Below are 18117 nucleotides of genomic sequence, written 5' to 3'. Positions count from 1 at the left end.
TTTGTAGCTCCTATACCCACTATTCCCTTCTCTTTATGTGTCTGCTCATTATAACCCTTCCAGTGGGATCACAGAGAATGTAGCAGGCGATGTTAAATGCTGGGTGGATTCGTATAAACTTGCACTTAAAAATTCCATAGATATTCTGCTGCTTTCAGAGGGAAAGTGCCATTATCCCGGCCTGCCAGGTGTTCTTCCTTTCCAGCAGGTGGTGGCTGCATGGTGATATCAGGTAATTAATTCCCTTTCTCCTTTCCCAGTGCACTTCTTGAAGCATAGGGACCACCAAATGTGGTTGTTTGAAAAGCAGGGCTCAAGCTATTGGTCTACCTTATTCCATGGCAGCAGTTATTAGCTGGTGGTTTTGAAAAATAGCCCTAAACAAATTTTTTTCACAATCTGTCACTTTATTGTTAGCTTCTCTGATAGAATCAAACAATTTGAGGTTTTTTCCATTTATGTTCTTCTCATTAGGGCAATAAAATAGTTTGTTCTTGAAGTTTGTGTAATTATGAGATTGAGAAAGAAATGTTCTGTATTCATTTGCAGTGTTGTCTCTTTCTCTGTGCAAGAGTATTTCCTAGCTGGCTCTTTAGGACAGGTTTCTATATCCTTTGTGCTTCCAGGACTGTGCAAATGGCCAAGGATCTAGACCAGCATTATTAATTGCATTATCTCTTTGCTAAATGCTGTAAATGTAGGTAACAGGACAAGGTCCCTGCCTCTGAGAGGTTGTAGTTTAACAGACAACATAATTAGTGATGGGAAAGGGAGCACTGAAAAACTGTGCAACTGAATGAAAATGTTAAATACACTTGTCTTGTAGCTGAATGTTGAGGTGGCTATGGTAAATGTGACTGTTTTTTGACCATGGGTAAGTGTGTGACTCTAACAGTAACAAACTCTGTAACATCACTTAAAAACAAAAGTTGGTGGGGCTCGAATACTAAATTTGTTCAACTGTGGAAGTTGTTTCTTAACCCCAGATCACAGGTGAAATTTGCAAACATGAAATTTAAACTGTAGTCTTGTATATCATCCCCAGTTAAAAATCTGTAGGCCAGATTCTGCCCTGAGTTGCAAAGATACAACCCCTGGTCACCAGATTATGCCTCAGTAATACTTGTCCTGTCCTACTTCAGTTCTGTTAGTGGCTTTTTATAAGTATGAGTGAATGAAACCTAGTAAACAGTTCTGTTGGTACACAAGCGGGCTAGAATTCAGTTCAGTCTCTTATAGTGGTAGCTGTCAGTCTAGGGCTAACAGGAGTAAAAAGCCCGGGGGGAATTATCACTGAAATAAGCAGTTCTGAAGAAGCCAAGGGAGCAGAATTGTGAAGTAAGAAGGTTGCGTATTTACTTAGCCACTTTTCAAAGTAGAATTTCATTTTATATTTTGCACTAAATTTTGTCATGAAGAGATTTATTTGACAGCAGTTAATAGTTGATGACACCCCTAATTGTTGTAAAGCTGAGAACTATTGACCTCATTGAAACCTCCAGAAACAACCCTTCATAGTTTTGAGGCATTTCTTAATTTCATTTTGGGGGATTTATATTTAGCTGTTCCTGAGTTTTATGTAGCTGCCACAATATCAGGGTTTTTCAGAACTTTCTCTTTGTATATACTATAATGAATAATGTGTGTGTGTATATATGTACATTATATTCTGTCATGAGTAATCTCTTTGTAATGTGTGCGTCTTAATTTAGTACTGTTTCAAAGAGCACGAAGTTAAAGCACAGTAGGGAACCTTTAGTGTGCACCAACAGGGTCTACATGGACCAATTAATGTGAAACGTGTTAGTGTGCTTTAGAAATCACACCCCATAATCCACGTTACATTGCTTTATGGAGACAAGCCCTTAGATCAAGTAACCATTTCTGGTGTTTTTTCTGGTGTTTTCAGCCTGCATGTCCCTGCTGACTAAAGCCATGCTGGAGACCACCCGGTATGAGAGGTGTATGTTGGTGGAATCCCTCAGGAAGCAGGCAAGAGAGCTCTAGGAGGAGTTGGCTCATCTACACAGTTTGGGAGCACGAGGACTTAATTCACAGGACACACATGGAAATATCTGGGATGGAGGACGCTAGCCAACTATCCATGACTACAGAGGTACCAGAGGAGGAAGGAGAACTTGTTGCTCTATGGGGAGGAGGTGGCTCTTGGTCACCTCAGGCAGTAGACAGTGCTCCACCCTCCACCCAGGTCCCCCAACCATCACAGTATGCTGCACCGGCAACAGGAGGTGAGGAGCAGACCCCTATGGCTGAGGTCTGAAGGAAGTGTCATCTTCTCGCTGCCACCACACCCAAGAGGAGGAGGCTTAGGGTTCTGTTGGTTGGGGACTCCCTTGTGAGAGGGACACAGTCATTAATTCGCCAACCTGACATGATGTCTCAGGGAGATATGCTGCCTTCCTGGAGCCCACAATGGAGATGTTATGGGAAGGTTGCTGAGGCTCAACCTTCCCTCTGACCACTGCTCTGTGCTTGTCATCCATGTGAATGCTAATGATACTGCCAGGTGTGACCCTGAGCAGATCATCAGTGGCTACGGGGCTCTGAGAGTGCGGGTGAAGGAGTCGGGCACAGGTGGAATTCCCGCCCATCCTTCCTGTTGAGGCTAAAGGCCCAGGCAGGGATACGTGCATCCCGGAGATGAATGCACAGTTTCGCAGATGGTGTTAACAGAAGGATTTTGACTTCCTCAACCATGGGATGCTGTTCTGGGAAGAAGCACTGCTGACCAAGAAGGGGAAGAGCATCTTTGTGCCCTGACTCTCCAATCTAGTGAGGAGAGCTTTAAACTAGGTTCAAAGGGGGCAGGTGACAAAAGCCCACAGGTAAGCATTAAAAAGGCAACCTTAACAGAGGGCTAGGTGTTTTGGGTGACGGGGGAGGGTAGAAGGGGGAGAGAAATGTGGAAAATTACAGTAGAGCCATAGGAGCAACAAGAGGGAAATCAGTGGGGGAATCTGTTCAATATCTTAGATATCTATACACTAATGCAAGTAGTATGGGGAATAAATAGGAATAACTGGACGTATTAGTACCTAAGCTAAATTATGACTTAATTAGTTTTACAGAGACTTGGTGGGATAAATCTTGTGATTGGAATAGTGGAATAAAGCAGGATAGCTTTTTTAGGAAAGGCAGGCAGGGAATAAAGGGAAGAGGTGTTGCATTATACAGCAAGAATATATACACTTGTTTTGAGGTTCAGAAAGAGGTGAAAGGCAGACCAGTTGAAAGTCTCTGGGTAAAGATGAGAGGGCGATGTTATGGTAAGGGTCTACACCAAATCAGAAAGAGGAGGTGGAGAGGCATTTCTAAAGCAGATTATTGACCAAAGCCCTGGTAGTAATGGAAAACTTTAATTACTGAGGCATCTGTTGGAAAAGTAATACAGCAAAACAAAATTTCCAGTAATTTCTTGGAATGTGTTGGAGATAACTTTGTTTCAGAAAGTGGAGGAAGTAACCAAGGAGACAGCCATTTTAGACTTGATTCTTGACCAACAGGAAGGAATTGGTTGTGAATCTGAAGGTGGAAGGCAGTTTGGATGAAAGTGATCATGAAATGGTAGATGTCCTGATTCTAAGGAAGAGAAGGAGTGAAAACAGCAGAATAAGGACAGTCGCCTTAAAAAAAAAAAAAAAAGGCAGGCCTTAGCAAACGCGGAAATCTGGACAGTAAGGTCCCATGGGAAGACAATATGAAGAGACAAAGCTGTTGAAGAGAGCTCACAGTTTCTCCAGAAGACAATATTAAAGGAATAATTGCAAAGTATCCTGATGCAAAGGAAAGATAGGAGGAATAGGAAGAGGCCAATATGGCTCCATCAGGAGCTCTTTAATGACCTGAAAATCAAAAAGGAATCCTAGAAAAAGTAGAATCAATGCTAGCAAGGGATATAAAAGCAGTAAGAAAAAGTTCTTTAAGTACATTAGGAGTAAGGGAAACATGAAAGAAACAATAGGCCTCTACTTAGTGAGGAATGAGATCTAATAACTGACATCAAGAAGATAGAGGGGTTCAATACCTATTGTGCTTCAGTCTTCACTAAAAAGATTAATGGTGACCAAGTACTCAACACAAATAACATTAACAACAAGGTGGAAGGAACACAAACCAAACTAGGGAAAGAACAGATTAAAGAATATTTTGATAAACAGGGTCAGGTTAAATCCATCCTAGGCTACTTAAGGAACTATCTGAAGCAATCTCGCAACCGTTAGCAATTATTTTTGAGAACTCACAGAGGATGGTGAGGTCCCAGAGGAAAAAAAGGAGAACTCTCTTTAAAAGGGGAACAGAGGATCCAAGGAACTAGACAGTGTAACTTTGATAATATGAAAGATACTGGAACAAAGCGTTAAACAATCAATTTGTAAGCACCTACAGGATAATCAGGTTTTAAGGAATAGCCAGCACAGATTTATCAAGAGCAAATCATGCCAAACCAACTTCATGTCCTTCTTTCAAAGGTTACCTAGTGGATAGGGGGAGAAGCAGTCAAGATGATATATCTTGCTTTTATTTAGGATTTTGTAAGTAAGGATTACTAAGGATTTTGACACAGTCCCATAGGACATTCTCATACTCAAACTAGGGAAATGTGGTCTGCATGAAATTACTACGAGGTGGATCAAAATTGGTTGAAAGGCTGTACTCAAAGAATAGTTATCAGTGGCTCACTGTCAAATTGAGTCTATAGTGGGAACTTGCCAGAGTCAGCCCTGGATCCGGTACAAATCAATATTTCATTAATGGCTTGGATAAGGGAGTGTGCTTATAAAATGTGTGGATGGCATCAAATTGGGAGGAGTTGCAAACGTTTTGGAGGACAGGATTTAAAATTCAAAGCAACCTTGACAAATTAGAGAATAGGTCTCAAATCAACAAGATAAAGTGCAATCAAGATGAGCAAAGTGCTACACTTACAAAGGAAAAATCAAATGCCTATCTACAAAATGGGGAATAAGTGGCTAGCTTGTAGTACTCCCAAAAAGGATCTGGGGATTATAATGAATCACAGATTGAACGCCCATCATTGGAGGTTTTTAAGAACAGGTTGGACAAATACCTGTCAGTGATGGTCGAGGTTTGCTTAGTCCTGCATTACAGCAAGGGGCTGGACTTGATGATCTCTCAAGGTCCCTTCCAGCCTTATGTTGTTAAATTCCAATTTCCCTTTTTAAATCTCAGTGTGTTGGTTAAAACCGAAAATCAGAAGCCGTAGCGGGAGGGAGCTGGCTGTTGACACCGGTGTGTAAATAGGGTGAGGAACAGCCCGGAGTTGCTTTAGAACTCCAGCTAGACAGAGGCTCCAGAGGGGTGGGTGAGCAAGGGGAAAGGGTTGATGGATCTCTGAAGAAACTGCACAGAGCTAAGGCTGTGCGGTGAGCTGAGGTTTCTTTGAGGCAGTGGGCCATGCTGAACTGAGGCAGTGGACAGGGCTGGCTGACTGAGGCAGCTTTGAGGGGGTGTATGGTGCTGGGCTGCTGCAGTTTCGAGGTAGCAGGTGACACAGAGGCATCACTGAGATGGCTTGGACAGCAGCAGCAGGCTTGCTGAGGTACTCCTTGCAGGCTCCTTCCCCAGCAATCAATACTGCAATGGTTCCAGCTGGGGGAGGTGGTAGAGCCCCCAGAGCTGTCCAGGCAGCTCTTCCCTTAGGGCTGGAGATGGACCTGCCCAACTTTCTTGGACAACAAACTGTAAGTAGGGAGCGGGGCAGTGGATGATAGTCCCATGCATTGACCCATTAGCCATGCACAGCCAGGATAGGATTGAGATAAAGAATGTTGCCAAGACAGGGGTGATGGCAGTCTTACGTAATTGATATTCTTGCTTAATTAATTGCTGGCTTTCCCCCATTTATTGTCAGTCTCCGTTCCTTTCCTCCCCCAGGCCAGCACATACATGCACAAACCAAAGGGAAGAAATTTGGTTTGTTGTTGGGGCTGCAGTGAAATTACAGGGAAATTTGATCTCAAATGTCCAAGTTGTTTGTGGGGGGAGACTGGAAAGAGCTGACTCTCTCATACTGTAGGATTTTAGTCACTCTCTGCTTCCACCCTTCTTTGCCCACAATGCAGCAGCTGGGTGGGAGTGCCTCAAACCCTGAATCTGAAAAAATGTGTTAAAATGGAACCTGCTCAAACTTTTACCTCACTCATTTGTTAGCAACATGCTGTATTTCATGCTGTGTGTGGTAACTCACGATAACTACAGGCATTAATATTTACTTCTGATTTAGACCTTTTTTGAATATTTTTAAGTATTTTCATAAAGAACCCCCAAAAGGGACCAATTATCTCAAGACTTTGTGGTTCCCTAAAACTAAGCAGGAGACCCTGTTTCAGCTCTAGACTGTTCTAAAAAAGGCTTTGGAATTATTGCTTTTATGAACTCTGATTTCAAGGGATTGTTACATGGCAACACTTGTAATTACTCTGGCCTCTGCCTGTCAGAGTTGGTCAGCTAATACCACATTTTTAACTAAACGTTAACAAAACCGGATGAGCTGTTTTCTCCTTTGCCTCCACAGGGGAGCTATTTTATGTACCTACAATGTATATTCCACCTTCTGCTAAAAAGTGTGCTTGAAAAAAAGACTCAAGAAAATGAATGAAATAGTAATCTTAACTTACTTATGTACCTACAATGTATTTTTATCTTTCAGCTTTGCCAGCAGTTCCGTGAAATGATAGTCCTGTGTTTTTTGTTGTTGTTTTGAAGTCCATACTCTACTGCAACATCAGGAAGCAGCATGCTTCTGTGGTGACAGGACTAGCCCGAGATGGGCTCCACCTGACGAGGGAGGGAAATAGACTTCTGGGACGGAGGTTAGCACAACTAATTAAAAAAGCTCTAAACTAGGAATTCAGGAGAGATGGTTGGGAGATGCTCATGTAATCTCCATGCCTGATTCTAACATTGAGTGTGTGTGTGTGGGAGGGTGGAGGGGGGAATCAAGTAAGAGGGGATACAACAATGGAGAGAGGAACAACAGAGGGGAGGAGAATGGATGTCCAAAGGAAAAATAATGCTAATGCCAGTGACAGTCAGGTAGACGATACTGGCAATGGAATGACTGTACCTAATCAGGTGAAGTCAAGCAGAAACAACTAAGGTGTTGTCTGTATACCAATGCAAGGATTCTGGGTAACAGCATGGAGGAACTAAAACTACTAGTGTAGGAAGTGAAACCAGATATTATAGGGATTAGAGAAACATGGTGGAATAGTAGTCACGAGTGGAGTACAGGTATTGAAGGGTATGTGCTGTTCAGGAAAGACCGAAATAAAGGTAAAGGTGATGGAGTAGCATTGTATATTAATGAGGTAGACTGGAAAGAAATTAGAAATGACAGAATGGATAAAACAGAATCTGTTTGGGTCAAAATCACTTTGGGGAAGAAAACTAACAGTGGTTCCACTGAGATAGTGCTTAGGGTTTGCTGCAGACCCCCAGAATCTGATTTGAATATGGAAAGACTGCTTTAATATTTTTAATGAAATACATATTACTGGAAATTGTGTGATTATGGGAGACTTTAACTTCCCAGATATAGGTTGGAGGACAAGCACTACTAATAATGGTAGGGCCCAGCTATCCCTGGATGTGATACCTGACCGTTTTCTTCACCGAATAGTCTCTTAAACCAACAAGAGGTGATGACAATTTAAATTAATAAGTAGTGAGGACCTCGTAGAAAACTGGTTGTAAAGGAAAGCCTTGGTTCCAATGATCATGAGCTAATTCAGTTTCAACTAAATAGGTCTCCAACCAGGTCTTTCATTTCAAAAGGGCAAACTTAAAAAAATTAAGGGAATTAGTTAGGGAAGGGGCCTGGACTGAAGAACTCAAAAATCTGAATGTGGAGGAGGCTTGGAATTATTTTAAGTCGAAGTTGCAGAAGCTATCTGAAGCCTGCATCCCAAGCAAGGGGAAAAAATTCATAGGGAAGGATTGCTGGCCAAACTGGATGAGCAAGCATCTGAAACAAGTTACTGAGAGGAAAGCAGAAAGCCTACAAGGAATGTGAAGGATCTATAAGGAAAGCTATCTCTCAGAGGTCAGAAAGCATAGAGGAAAAAGTGAGAACCTTTGAAGGCCAGGCAGCGATGGACCTTGTAAAGGAAATTGAAATCAATAGTAGAAGGTTCTATACCAGTGGTCCCAAACTGTGAGGTGTGCCCCTCTACGGATGTGCAGAGGGATGTTTCAGGGGGTGCAGTAGGGCCTGGGCCAGCCCCCGTGGAGGGCAGGGAGGGAGCACCGCCCATCTCTGCTGCAGCCCTGTCCACAGCGGTGGCACCATCTCCCAGCTGCTGCCATGGTCCCAGTTGCTGGCTTTGCCCCCGGCCATGGCTCTGCTGCCAGCCCTGACCGTGTCCCCGGTCCTGCCCCCAGTCTTGGCTCCTGGTCCTGTTCTCAACCTCAGACCTGCCCCCAGCTGTGGCCCTGGCCTCAGCTCCTGGTTCTGGGCCCAGCCGCTGCCCCCTTACCCCTGTCTGTTCCCGGGGGGAGGGGAGGGTTTGGACAGGAGTTAGCGGGGGCGACACATGAAGAGTTTGGGGACCACTGTTCTATAACCATATCAACAAAAAGAAAACAAGGAAAGAAGTGGGACTGTTAAGCATTGAGGATGGCTGGAGATTAAAGATAACCTAGGCATGGTCCAACAGCTAAAAGAATACTTTGCCTCAGCTTTTAATAAGCATAATGGAGAGCTATGGTGTAATGGCAGGGACAAATGAGGATATGGAGGGAGAAATTTCCATCCCAGGTGGAAGTGAAACTCAGACAACTTAATGAGACCAAATAAGGAGCGTCTCAATAATCTCCACCCAAGAATATTAAAGGAACTGGCGTATGAAATTTGAAGCACAACAGCAGGGATTTTTAATGAATCCGTAAACTTGGGGGTCGTACCCTATAACTGGATAATTGCCAATATAGTACTTATTTTTAAGAAATGGAAAAAAGTGATCGGGAAAACTACAGGTCTGTTAGTTTGACCTCAATTGTATGCAAGGTTTTAGAACAATTTTTGAAAAAGAGCATAGCTAAGAACATTGAACTAAAAAGTAATTGGGATAAAATACAATACGGTTTTACAAATGATAGATTGTGCCAGAACAACCTGATCTTTCTTTGAAAAGGTAACAGATTTTTTAGACAAATATCTAATCTACCTGGATTTTAGTAAGGCATTTTATACAATTCCACATGGGAAATTGAGTGAAATTGGAGAAGATGGGGATTAATATGAGACTTGAAAAGTGGATAAGGTACTGGTTGAAGGGGAGACTACAATAGGTCGTACTGAAAGGTGAACTGTCAGGCTGGAAGGAGGTTACTAGTGGAGTTTGTCAGGGATTGGTCTTGGGACCAATTCATGACTTTGGCACTAAAAGTGGGAGTGTGCTAATAAAATTTGCAGATGACACAAGATTGGGAGATATTGCCAATATGGAGGAGGACAAGAATATCATACAAGAAGATCTGGAGGACCTTCTAAACTGGAGTAATAGAAAAGGGCCTTTATGGGATCTGCCTTGTAAGAGAGTGTTCTCAAAAGTCTGTCAGTGTTTTTTCCCCCAGGCTACAATTCAGATCCACTTCGTGTTGTGTCAACCAGGCAAGGTACTAACAAGCTTCAACAGGACTTTATTTTCAAAGTGGAAACCTCTTTACCAAACTGCTGCTGCGCTCTCTGTAGCTTTCTCCCAGCCTCTCAACTCCTCCCTACTCCTTCCTGTTTCCTGTCCTTTCAGACTCCCAACAGCCAATGCTCCCAATTCTAATAATTACAAGCAACATCTAAACACCACACTTAGGTGAAGACGGAGTAAAACACATCCTATTAAAGCCCAGGGGAGAACCACTAGAACACAGAATATAAATCATGTCTGCCACATATGGGGTGTAAGAGGTTTTGTGGGCTATTCTATCAATTTCCGTCACAATGAGAAGATAAAGGAAATGTTACCTTTCTGTTCCCATTATGGATAAACTATTCTCTTAGACTCCACTATTCTCTCTGCTTGTCAACTGAATGAAGAGGTTGTCCTGCCTGTTTTATTACCTGGACTTATTTAGAAATAGAGAGCGAGCACTTTTCTTCTCTAATATTTCACATCAAGAGTCCATGCATCTAATGAAGAGTTCACAGTTTACATATTAGACAAAGATGCAATATTAAAACAAGTATTGATACCAAAAAAGGTTGCAATTGGATGGGCTGGTAATTCTGGGATAGTTTATTGCTGAGCCTGAGATTACAATGTCATCATGTGCAGATAAGCACTAGCCTGTTAAACTGGCAGTGAGACACATGGCTACTGTGGTTGACATACACATTTTTATTTTGCTGTATACATAATACATCTTTTCCTTTCCCGTGGATTACATTTTTTTGGCAGCGTCTCTGGGAAGGAGGAAAGAAACTTGTTTTTGTTTGCTCAGTTGATTTTGTTTGAAATTTTGTATGTTTTCATTTCATGTAACTTTGCATTTATAAGTTACCAGTAGGATCTGATTTGTTACAGTTCTCAATGTGAACGTGAGATGTTATACCAGGATACACTCTTTGCATTGGCAGCATTACTCCAATTTTGTTGCTCTTTGCGATCTGGCCTTGGTATTTAACAGGCTTGATATAGAACATTTTTACGCAGAAACCTTGATGGGAGGAACAAAAATAAAAGAGAGATTAAGGAAGGATAAAGGAACCGTCAACGTTTCATCATCTGATCTCCTTGGCTGTTTCTACTCTGGCCAGAGTCAAAATATCTTCCACTCTAGTACTATTCATTGGTGCTAAAAGTGCTTTCAGCACAAGTCCAGTCCAGTCTACAGTATCCATGAAATTGAGGTTTTCAGGGCTGTTGTCCTTTGATGGAAAGTGGGGAAGAATTTTCTCTAAAAGAATTGAACTACAGTATATTTCAAGATCCATGTTCTAATACTTTGTTTTTCCTCTTTGTTTTTTTCACTTTAGGTCATCATTTTGTCCCATTGTCTAAGTGGGTGGAGAGCTATAAGGGAAAAGGATTGTGTTGATGGTCCTGTTTATGGAGAACTTGGCCTGTCATGTTTTGAAGAGTGAATAAGTTGTGCTTGGATTCAAATACAGGAACAGACAGTTCTGATTGAAATACAGGCTTTGACCTATTCTGTACAGTTTTGCTTTGTTTACCATCCAAATGTGTTTAGGTTGTGCTTCTTCCACAACTCTCCAATTGGTAAAGAATCATGAAGGGAAAATTATTTCATGAGAAATATTTAATGTTTATCAAAGATCAATACTATGGTAGCTCAGTTACCTGATCCACGGAGTAGGATTCCATTATTAATGGCATTATTGATTTTATAGGGGATAACTTGTCTCTCAATAGTACCACTAAAAGGAGCATACACTGTTGATCCATCGTTGCATACAACATCCACCCCTAGATGTCGTCTTATGGTGCCATCTCTGAAAATGTACACATGTGTAAGTAATGAAGCATTGCTGATTTACATATTCTATAGCCATAATGTCTGATATCTTATACCATGTAGATTATTTAAAGCAACACTGGGGCTGCAGCTTTTTATTATTAACTTAGTTGTATTTTAATTTTGTAGCTTTGTAATGCAAGTAGAAATATTTGAGGCTTCAGTCCAGCTTCAATAGCTGAAAAACTCTCAAAAGTTAATCAGATCTGGTTTAAAAAAAAACAACCATAGGTTTCAATTTCCATGCAAAATATTTTAAAAATCAAAATATTCGCTTTTACATTTTTTAAGAGGTGGAATATAACCCATGCCTAGGGGATTTTGTTTTTATATGAAAACCCAGAAAAAATGTATAAACAATATGCAAATTTTCTCACAGGGACATGGGAGGAAAAATCTTTTGTCATTAAAAAAAAATAAATTTGATGGAAATATTTTGACCATCTCTACTGTTAATATCCCTAGTTAGCCTCATGTTGCTAGCAGACTGATCACTTACAAGGCTAAAAAGAACACTTGACCTTACACTGGTACAAATCAGCGGCACTCCAGTTGACTTCATAGGAGCTTTGCTGACTTACACCAGCTGAGCATATGACCTATGAGCTGGAGACTCAGATCACTCAAGCACTTGGAATTGAGACCATTTCAATGTTATTTCTTAACTAGTTCTGTCCTTCCCATGTCTAGAGCTGTGTGTATAATCATCTGGTGGTCTGAGTCCAATTCCTAGTGGGCAAATATCCTGTTCCCATCACAAAAATACTTAGAAGTAGCACTAATGTATGTAAGGATCCTTCTTGAAAGCCCCAACAATATGAAGGTCAAGGACTAAATGGGTCATGGAGTCCGCTATCTCCCATGCTCAGTGTGAGTCTATCACATGAGGGTTATTGCACAGAAGAAGGACATTGACACATTCTTTTTTCATCAGTTGGTCTACAGTGGTGTCATTCTGACACACTTCACAAGGCTTAAGTGCTTTAAATGATGGCTGCTAAACTCAGATTTTTTTGTTCTAAGTGAACATTTAGTTATTTTAGCAACAACAATGAACCAAGAAAAAATGCATAAGTATACTACCTTGATTTCCTTAGAGCGCCGTAATTTCCACATCCTTTGATATCACAGCCCCTTACTTTGTTTGAAGGATTCCCAGCACATATTTGTCCCCATGGTCCTGCAACAACTTAAAAAATATAGAAAATTTAAGCATATTTTCCATTTTTCTGTGATAGAAAGTTACATATTAAGTATTTGCTATGCTACTAATGGGATAAAATTGGAGGACATTGGAATTAATTAGTAATCTGCTTTGTACAGTGACACTTTCCAATACAAATTGCTTGTGTGAGTCCCTGAAACTAGTGGCTCTGTCATTCTTTACTTTAATGCAGTGGTTCTCAAACTTTTGTACTGGTGACCCCTTTCACATAGCAAGCCTCTAAGTGCAACCCCCCTTATAAATTAAAAACACTTTAAAATATATTTAACACCATTATAAATGCAGGAGGCATTGCTGGGTTTGGAGTGAAGGCTGACAGCTCGCGACCCCCCATGTAATAACCTCGTGACCCCCTGAGGGGTCCCGACCCCTAGTTTGGGACTCCTGCTTTAATGTAAGCAGAGTGGTGTTTTTTACTTTAGAAGAGAAGATTTTGAGATTTGATATAGGGATAACTGATCCAACGAACCCTTTTTTTTTTTTTTTTTTTTTTTTTTTTACAGAACTCGAAAAGAATTCCCATGCTTGACTTAGATTGTAAAATCTTTGGAGCAGGGAATCTCTGTCTGTTTGAACAGCCCACAGTGCAATGGGGTCCTGGCCTATGACTGGGACTCCTACGTGCTACTGTAATGTAAGTAATGAATAACAACTGAGGCTAAGGGTCAGATTCTATCCTCCTCCTTGATTGGGGAAATTTAATGATGGTAATAAAGCATTTGAGGGCATTATTTAGCTCTGAAGTAGAAGAGAACACGTGGGGTCACAGGAGGCTATGGATGTTGGCTTTCCATCAGCCTGACCTATTCACAGGAAAGCTTAGCACATGAAGTCAAAAAATGAAAGAATTCTCCTTTGTAGCTGCAAGTTGAGCAGCTGCCTCAGGGCAGCAGGAGACCACGTATAAATAATATTTTGGCCTTTCCAGCTTGCCTAACCCTGACTCTCAGGACAGTTAACCTGCAGAGCTGGGGATTTGCAGTTTGCAAGTGTTCCATTATTGCTAGGAAAGAAGCGAGCAGCTCCAAGCCCCAACTTCTGAAGCCTCCTGAAGCCTGTTCTTGGACTTCAGTGCACTCCAGATCAGGTTCTTGGCGAGGCTGAAAAGAAGTAAATTACTTGAGTGTACTGAGTTAAAATGAACCTATTTCCTCCTTCACTTGTTTGTGTATGTTGATAATGGAGAAGTTATTGAAGGCTGGTGGGAATCTGACAGACATCTAAGAAGAAAAGATCTTTTTTATATAGAAAATACATATATTCATAAGCAGATATTAACATAAATAGCATTGTTTCCATCATCTTGGCTGTTGTTCAGCCCTTACTCAGTTCTCTATTTCTAGATGGACAACCCAGACTCCGTAATTCAGAAGATGGTAGTGTCACTTGGAAGCAGGAATGCTTGGAGTACTGTATTTAGTATATAAATTTCATCCAGTGCAAACAGGATGTAAGATCTAGACAGCCAAGCGTTGTTGAACTTGAAATGTATGTTTTATCTAGTTAGAGGAAGAACTTTCGTTCATTGGAAACACAATCCTTAGAAAAAGCTGCTGAGTGCCAGCAAAAAAACCTTCTCAGGCTCTGGTTTCTCCCAGCCCCATTTTTCACAAAGAGGCTCCATCTGTGCTAGATTTTCCTAATATTTCCCATGGTTACTTCTACTAGCGGTAGGAACAGCAGAAGAGATAGTGTAGAGCAGTCACTGGTGTTTTTACCTCCTGTTATCTAACTAGTCCAGTGTGAATTTAGATGACAGGGTGGTTAAAATGCAAACCGCTGCTGTTAGCTGGTCTAAAGTAGTACTCCTCCCTGAGTTTGCCACTCATTTAGCTGCCCCAATGGAATCAACTCTAGGAAGTCTTAAGAAGAAAAAACCTAGTGCAGACAAGACCAGAGACTCTGGGACTGATTCTGATCTCATTCTGTTTAAAATCAATGAAATTACACTGGTGTAAGTGAGATCAGAATTGGGTCACGTCTCTTCAACCTTTGAAGGTTAGTTGCTCAATATGACTTTCTCTAATATCGTGTTACAAAGACACAGTAAAAGGCAAATTCCTCTAGAAATAATGTAGAGCTAATAACTTGAGTGATTGCATATACTCTAGTTTTCAAACCTATTAAGACTAATTTAAAATCATCTTAATTTTGAAATTAATGTGGTGTTACTTTAAGCCAGGGATAATCATTTATTTTTTGTCAAGGTTCAAATTTCTTGGTCAAGCTATAATCAAAGTCTAGACTTCAGAGAAAATAATACAAAAATAACAATGATGATAGTAAATAAGACTTCACGGTCTGTTCAAAAGCGTCTGGTGGTCCAGATTTGTCTGGCAGTCCGCCTGTTGGCTACCCCCTTTAAACCATGTAGTGTATTATAGTAGTCACTACAAATTGCTGCTAAAATAGATGCACATGAATAATTTTATATTTTGTCAATTATCTAATCTTTAAAGGATGGATTTTGCTTCAAGAATATTAAGCTTATATTCCACCATCTGCTAAAAAGTCTGTTTGAAAACAAGACTCAAGAAAATGAATGAAATAGTAATCTTAACTTACCAATGGAAACCAAGGCAATAAAAACAATCAATTTGAGTGGGAACATTTTGCAGATGTTTCACCGGAGTTCTCTGCCCAAATTAAAGTTATAACATACAACGTCTCTGCTATTTATATGTTCTAGAAAGGCTAAGTCTGTTTGCCCAGCAAATCAGAGTTTAGAACTATAGAAGGCAGAATTTTCAGATTACGCAACTCTGATGTCAAGAAAAAATATAAGCATTTATGTGTCCAGTTGTGAAATGGAATAATTAGCCCCTTGCAACATAAAAGCAAACGGAAATGAAACAACGGCCTCAAAAATAGCACAGCTCTTGAGGAGGTACAGTTATACCACATCTTCCTCCAGCTGCAAAAGCTGGGACCAAGAGAGCTGCAGAGAGGGGCTGGGCGCGGGCGGTACTAGAAATATGTTGCCCGGGCCTTGAGGATCCACAAGAGTTGAAGAGAGGAGCCAAATGCAGTGAAATGTCCTAGGTCTTTTATGCACAGCCAATATGTCTGTTTTACTTGTTGCTCCTACTGCTCCTACTAAACCACTGCTGCCTTCCCTTGATGTGTGTGTTCCTTATAACCCTTTCAGTGGGGTCACAGAAATTATAGCAGGCAAAGTTATTGCTGGTTGGGGTAGTATAAAACTGCACTTAAAAATTCTGTAGATATTCTGCAACTTTTAGATGGAAAATGCCATTATTCTGGCCAGCCAGTTGCTCATCCTTTCCACTGGTGCTGGGGCATGGCACGTAAATGGTGTGGAGAAACTGGTGGTGGCTGCCTGGTTATATCCAGTAATTAATTACGTTTCCTCTTTCCCAGTGCAGTGCTTGGAGCATAGGGATCACCTATATGTGGTTGTTTGAAGAGCAAGGCTTAAGCTATTGTTCTACTTTGTTCCATGGTTGCAACCATCTGCTAGTGGTTTGGAGAAGTAGCCCATATGACACTGCTAGACCAGGTGCCAGCTCATGACAAGGCCCCAAGGCCTCACTTAGCACTGACAAATGCACAGCTGGAAACCAGTCTGGCTCACCGGCATGTTAGCATTGCTGAAATAGAAGTTCAGTTTATAAGAATGTGTTTAGAGTTGATGAAATGCATGTATTGGTCTCACTTATAACATCTGTATTCTATGGTATCTCATGAGTGTTTGCATTGTAAAACTTCTGTTGGAGAACACTTCAATCTCTTTGATCACTCGATTACAGACCTAAAAGTTGCAATTCTTCAACAAAAAAACTTCAAAAACAGACTCCAACGAGAGACTGCTGAATTGGAATTAATTTGCAAACTGGATACAATTAATTTAGGCTTGAATAAAGACTGGGAGTGGATGGGTCATTACAGAAAGTAAAACTATTTCCCCATGTTTATTCTCTCCCCCCCCCCCCCCCCGCACTCCCCACTGTTCCTCGGACGTTCTTGTCAATTGCTGGAAATGGCCCACCTTGATTATCACTACAAAAGGTTTTTTCCCCCGCTCTCCTGCTGGTAATAGATTTCAGAGTAGCAGCCGTGTTAGTCTGTATTCACAAAAACAAAAGGAGTACTTGTGGCACCTTAGAGACTAACAAATTTATTTGAGCATAAGCTTTCGTGAGAAGTGTATACTCCTTTTCTTTCTGCTGGTAATAGCTCACCTTAAGTGATCACTCTCATTACGGTGTGTATGGTAACACCCATTGTTTCATGTTCTCTATGTATATAAATCTGCCCACTGTATTTTCCACTGAATGTATCCGATGAAGTGAGCTGTAGCTCACGAAAGCTTATGCTCAAATAAATTTGTTAGTCTCTAAGGTGCCACAAATACTCCTTTTCTTTTTGTGAATACAGACTAACACAGCTGCTACTCTGAATTCTGTAACTGTGTAACCCACCAACCAGGAAAGAAGCCTTAATTAATGAATAGTGTTGGTCCTGCAAACAAGACCCATTGAAACCAAATGAGCCATTGTGAAATATCAAAGGACCAAGACTTCGTTGATTGTCCCCTTCTCCACCTCCCCCCACCCATGAAGAGGAGACAAGCGCCAATATAGGACTGTGTCTAAAAAGCTTGGACACTTTCACCAGCAGTTAGTATTGTAGTTTTCACTAAGAACCAGCAGGCTGCCCTTGTTGATCAGTTTTCCAGTCACTAGATTTGGTCACAAGTCACTTTGAAGCTATAATGTGCTGTGGAATTGTTTGGCTTTGTTGTAACCTCCCTGTTCTCGGGGAAGTATAATCAGAAGGCCAGGCCCTATTCTGATGACAACTCTGAACTCTGGGTCTTCACTAACCAAGGCCAGCCAACTGTGAATGGGGTGCCGTGGAGGGATAGGGGAGTGATGTGTTAAAGGGCCATTAATTCATGGGACTTGCCCTCTGCAAAGTGGGGAACTAAGGCAAAGGACACTGCCCAATGCGCTGTGGGATCAGGTTTGCTTACGGTCATGTGCTTTTGAATGTGGTTGGTGTTTTCCCAGATTAACACTTGGTTCCCTTTCCCTTTTAATAATAGTTCGCTTTTTTATACACTGACTCAGTGCTCACAAGTGGGGAGGTATTCCCTCTTAGAGGAACCTATGGGGTCTTGTTAGGTTTTCCCTGATTAGTGGATGGGGGCTTGAGCTGGTACTGTTTTGTATTTTTAAGAGGAACACCTAAATAATGAACCTGGCCTTTGTTGCTGCCAACTCCTTCTGGCAGAAAGGTTATAACTTTAACAGCAACAAATTCTGCATGTCCTGGGTCTAAATAAAACTTACTAAAGTCACTTAAAAATAAAGTTAGTGTGGTTCCAGTACTAAATTTGTTCAGATATGAAA

The 18117-nt window shown here is 41.2% G+C and overlaps 2 protein-coding genes across 10 annotated transcripts in view; one reads left to right on the top strand and one right to left on the bottom strand.

Moving 5' to 3' along the window:
* LOC144268846 (F-box/LRR-repeat protein 21-like) overlaps window positions 1–11349 on the top strand; it is a 60067-nt gene extending 48718 nt beyond the window's left edge. For 8 of the 9 annotated variants that reach the window (XR_013346853.1, XR_013346855.1, XR_013346858.1 and 5 more), the window contains 4 exons: window positions 141–232; window positions 1910–2846; window positions 6692–6854; window positions 11018–11349. The gene's annotated coding sequence lies outside the window, so the exon portion shown is untranslated. The remainder of the gene's footprint in view (window positions 1–140; window positions 233–1909; window positions 2847–6691; window positions 6855–11017) is intronic. The other variant, XR_013346859.1, reaches the window with a different exon arrangement.
* On the bottom strand, window positions 10288–15400 carry LECT2 (leukocyte cell derived chemotaxin 2). The gene is made up of 4 exons (XM_077824123.1): window positions 15308–15400; window positions 12601–12706; window positions 11343–11494; window positions 10288–10698 (listed from the first exon to the last, which is right to left on the bottom strand). The coding sequence occupies exons 1-4, from the start codon at window positions 15351–15353 to the stop codon at window positions 10532–10534; spliced, it is 471 nt and encodes a 156-aa protein (XP_077680249.1). The 5' UTR covers window positions 15354–15400; the 3' UTR covers window positions 10288–10531.
* Between the last annotated feature and the right edge of the window lie 2717 nt (window positions 15401–18117).

Source organism: Eretmochelys imbricata, chromosome 8 (genome assembly GCF_965152235.1).
Source record: "Eretmochelys imbricata isolate rEreImb1 chromosome 8, rEreImb1.hap1, whole genome shotgun sequence".
Taxonomy (NCBI): Eukaryota; Metazoa; Chordata; order Testudines; family Cheloniidae; genus Eretmochelys; species Eretmochelys imbricata.
The sequence above is the reverse complement of the archived record's forward strand: the minus strand, read 5'-3'. Positions and strand labels throughout refer to the sequence as shown.

What these genes read in the sequence shown, in the direction of transcription:
- LECT2 (XM_077824123.1), bottom strand. Translation starts at nt 15,353, where the DNA reads ATGTTCCCACTCAAATTGATTGTTTTTATTGCCTTGGTTTCCATTG. An exon ending in GGCGCTCTAAGGAAATCAAG is followed by an intron (nt 11,495 to 12,600) that starts GTAGTATACTTA and finishes GTACATTTTCAG; the next exon opens with AGATGGCACCATAAGACGAC. An exon ending in AATCCTACTCCGTGGATCAG is followed by an intron (nt 10,699 to 11,342) that starts GTAACTGAGCTA and finishes CCTCCCATCAAG; the next exon opens with GTTTCTGCGTAAAAATGTTC.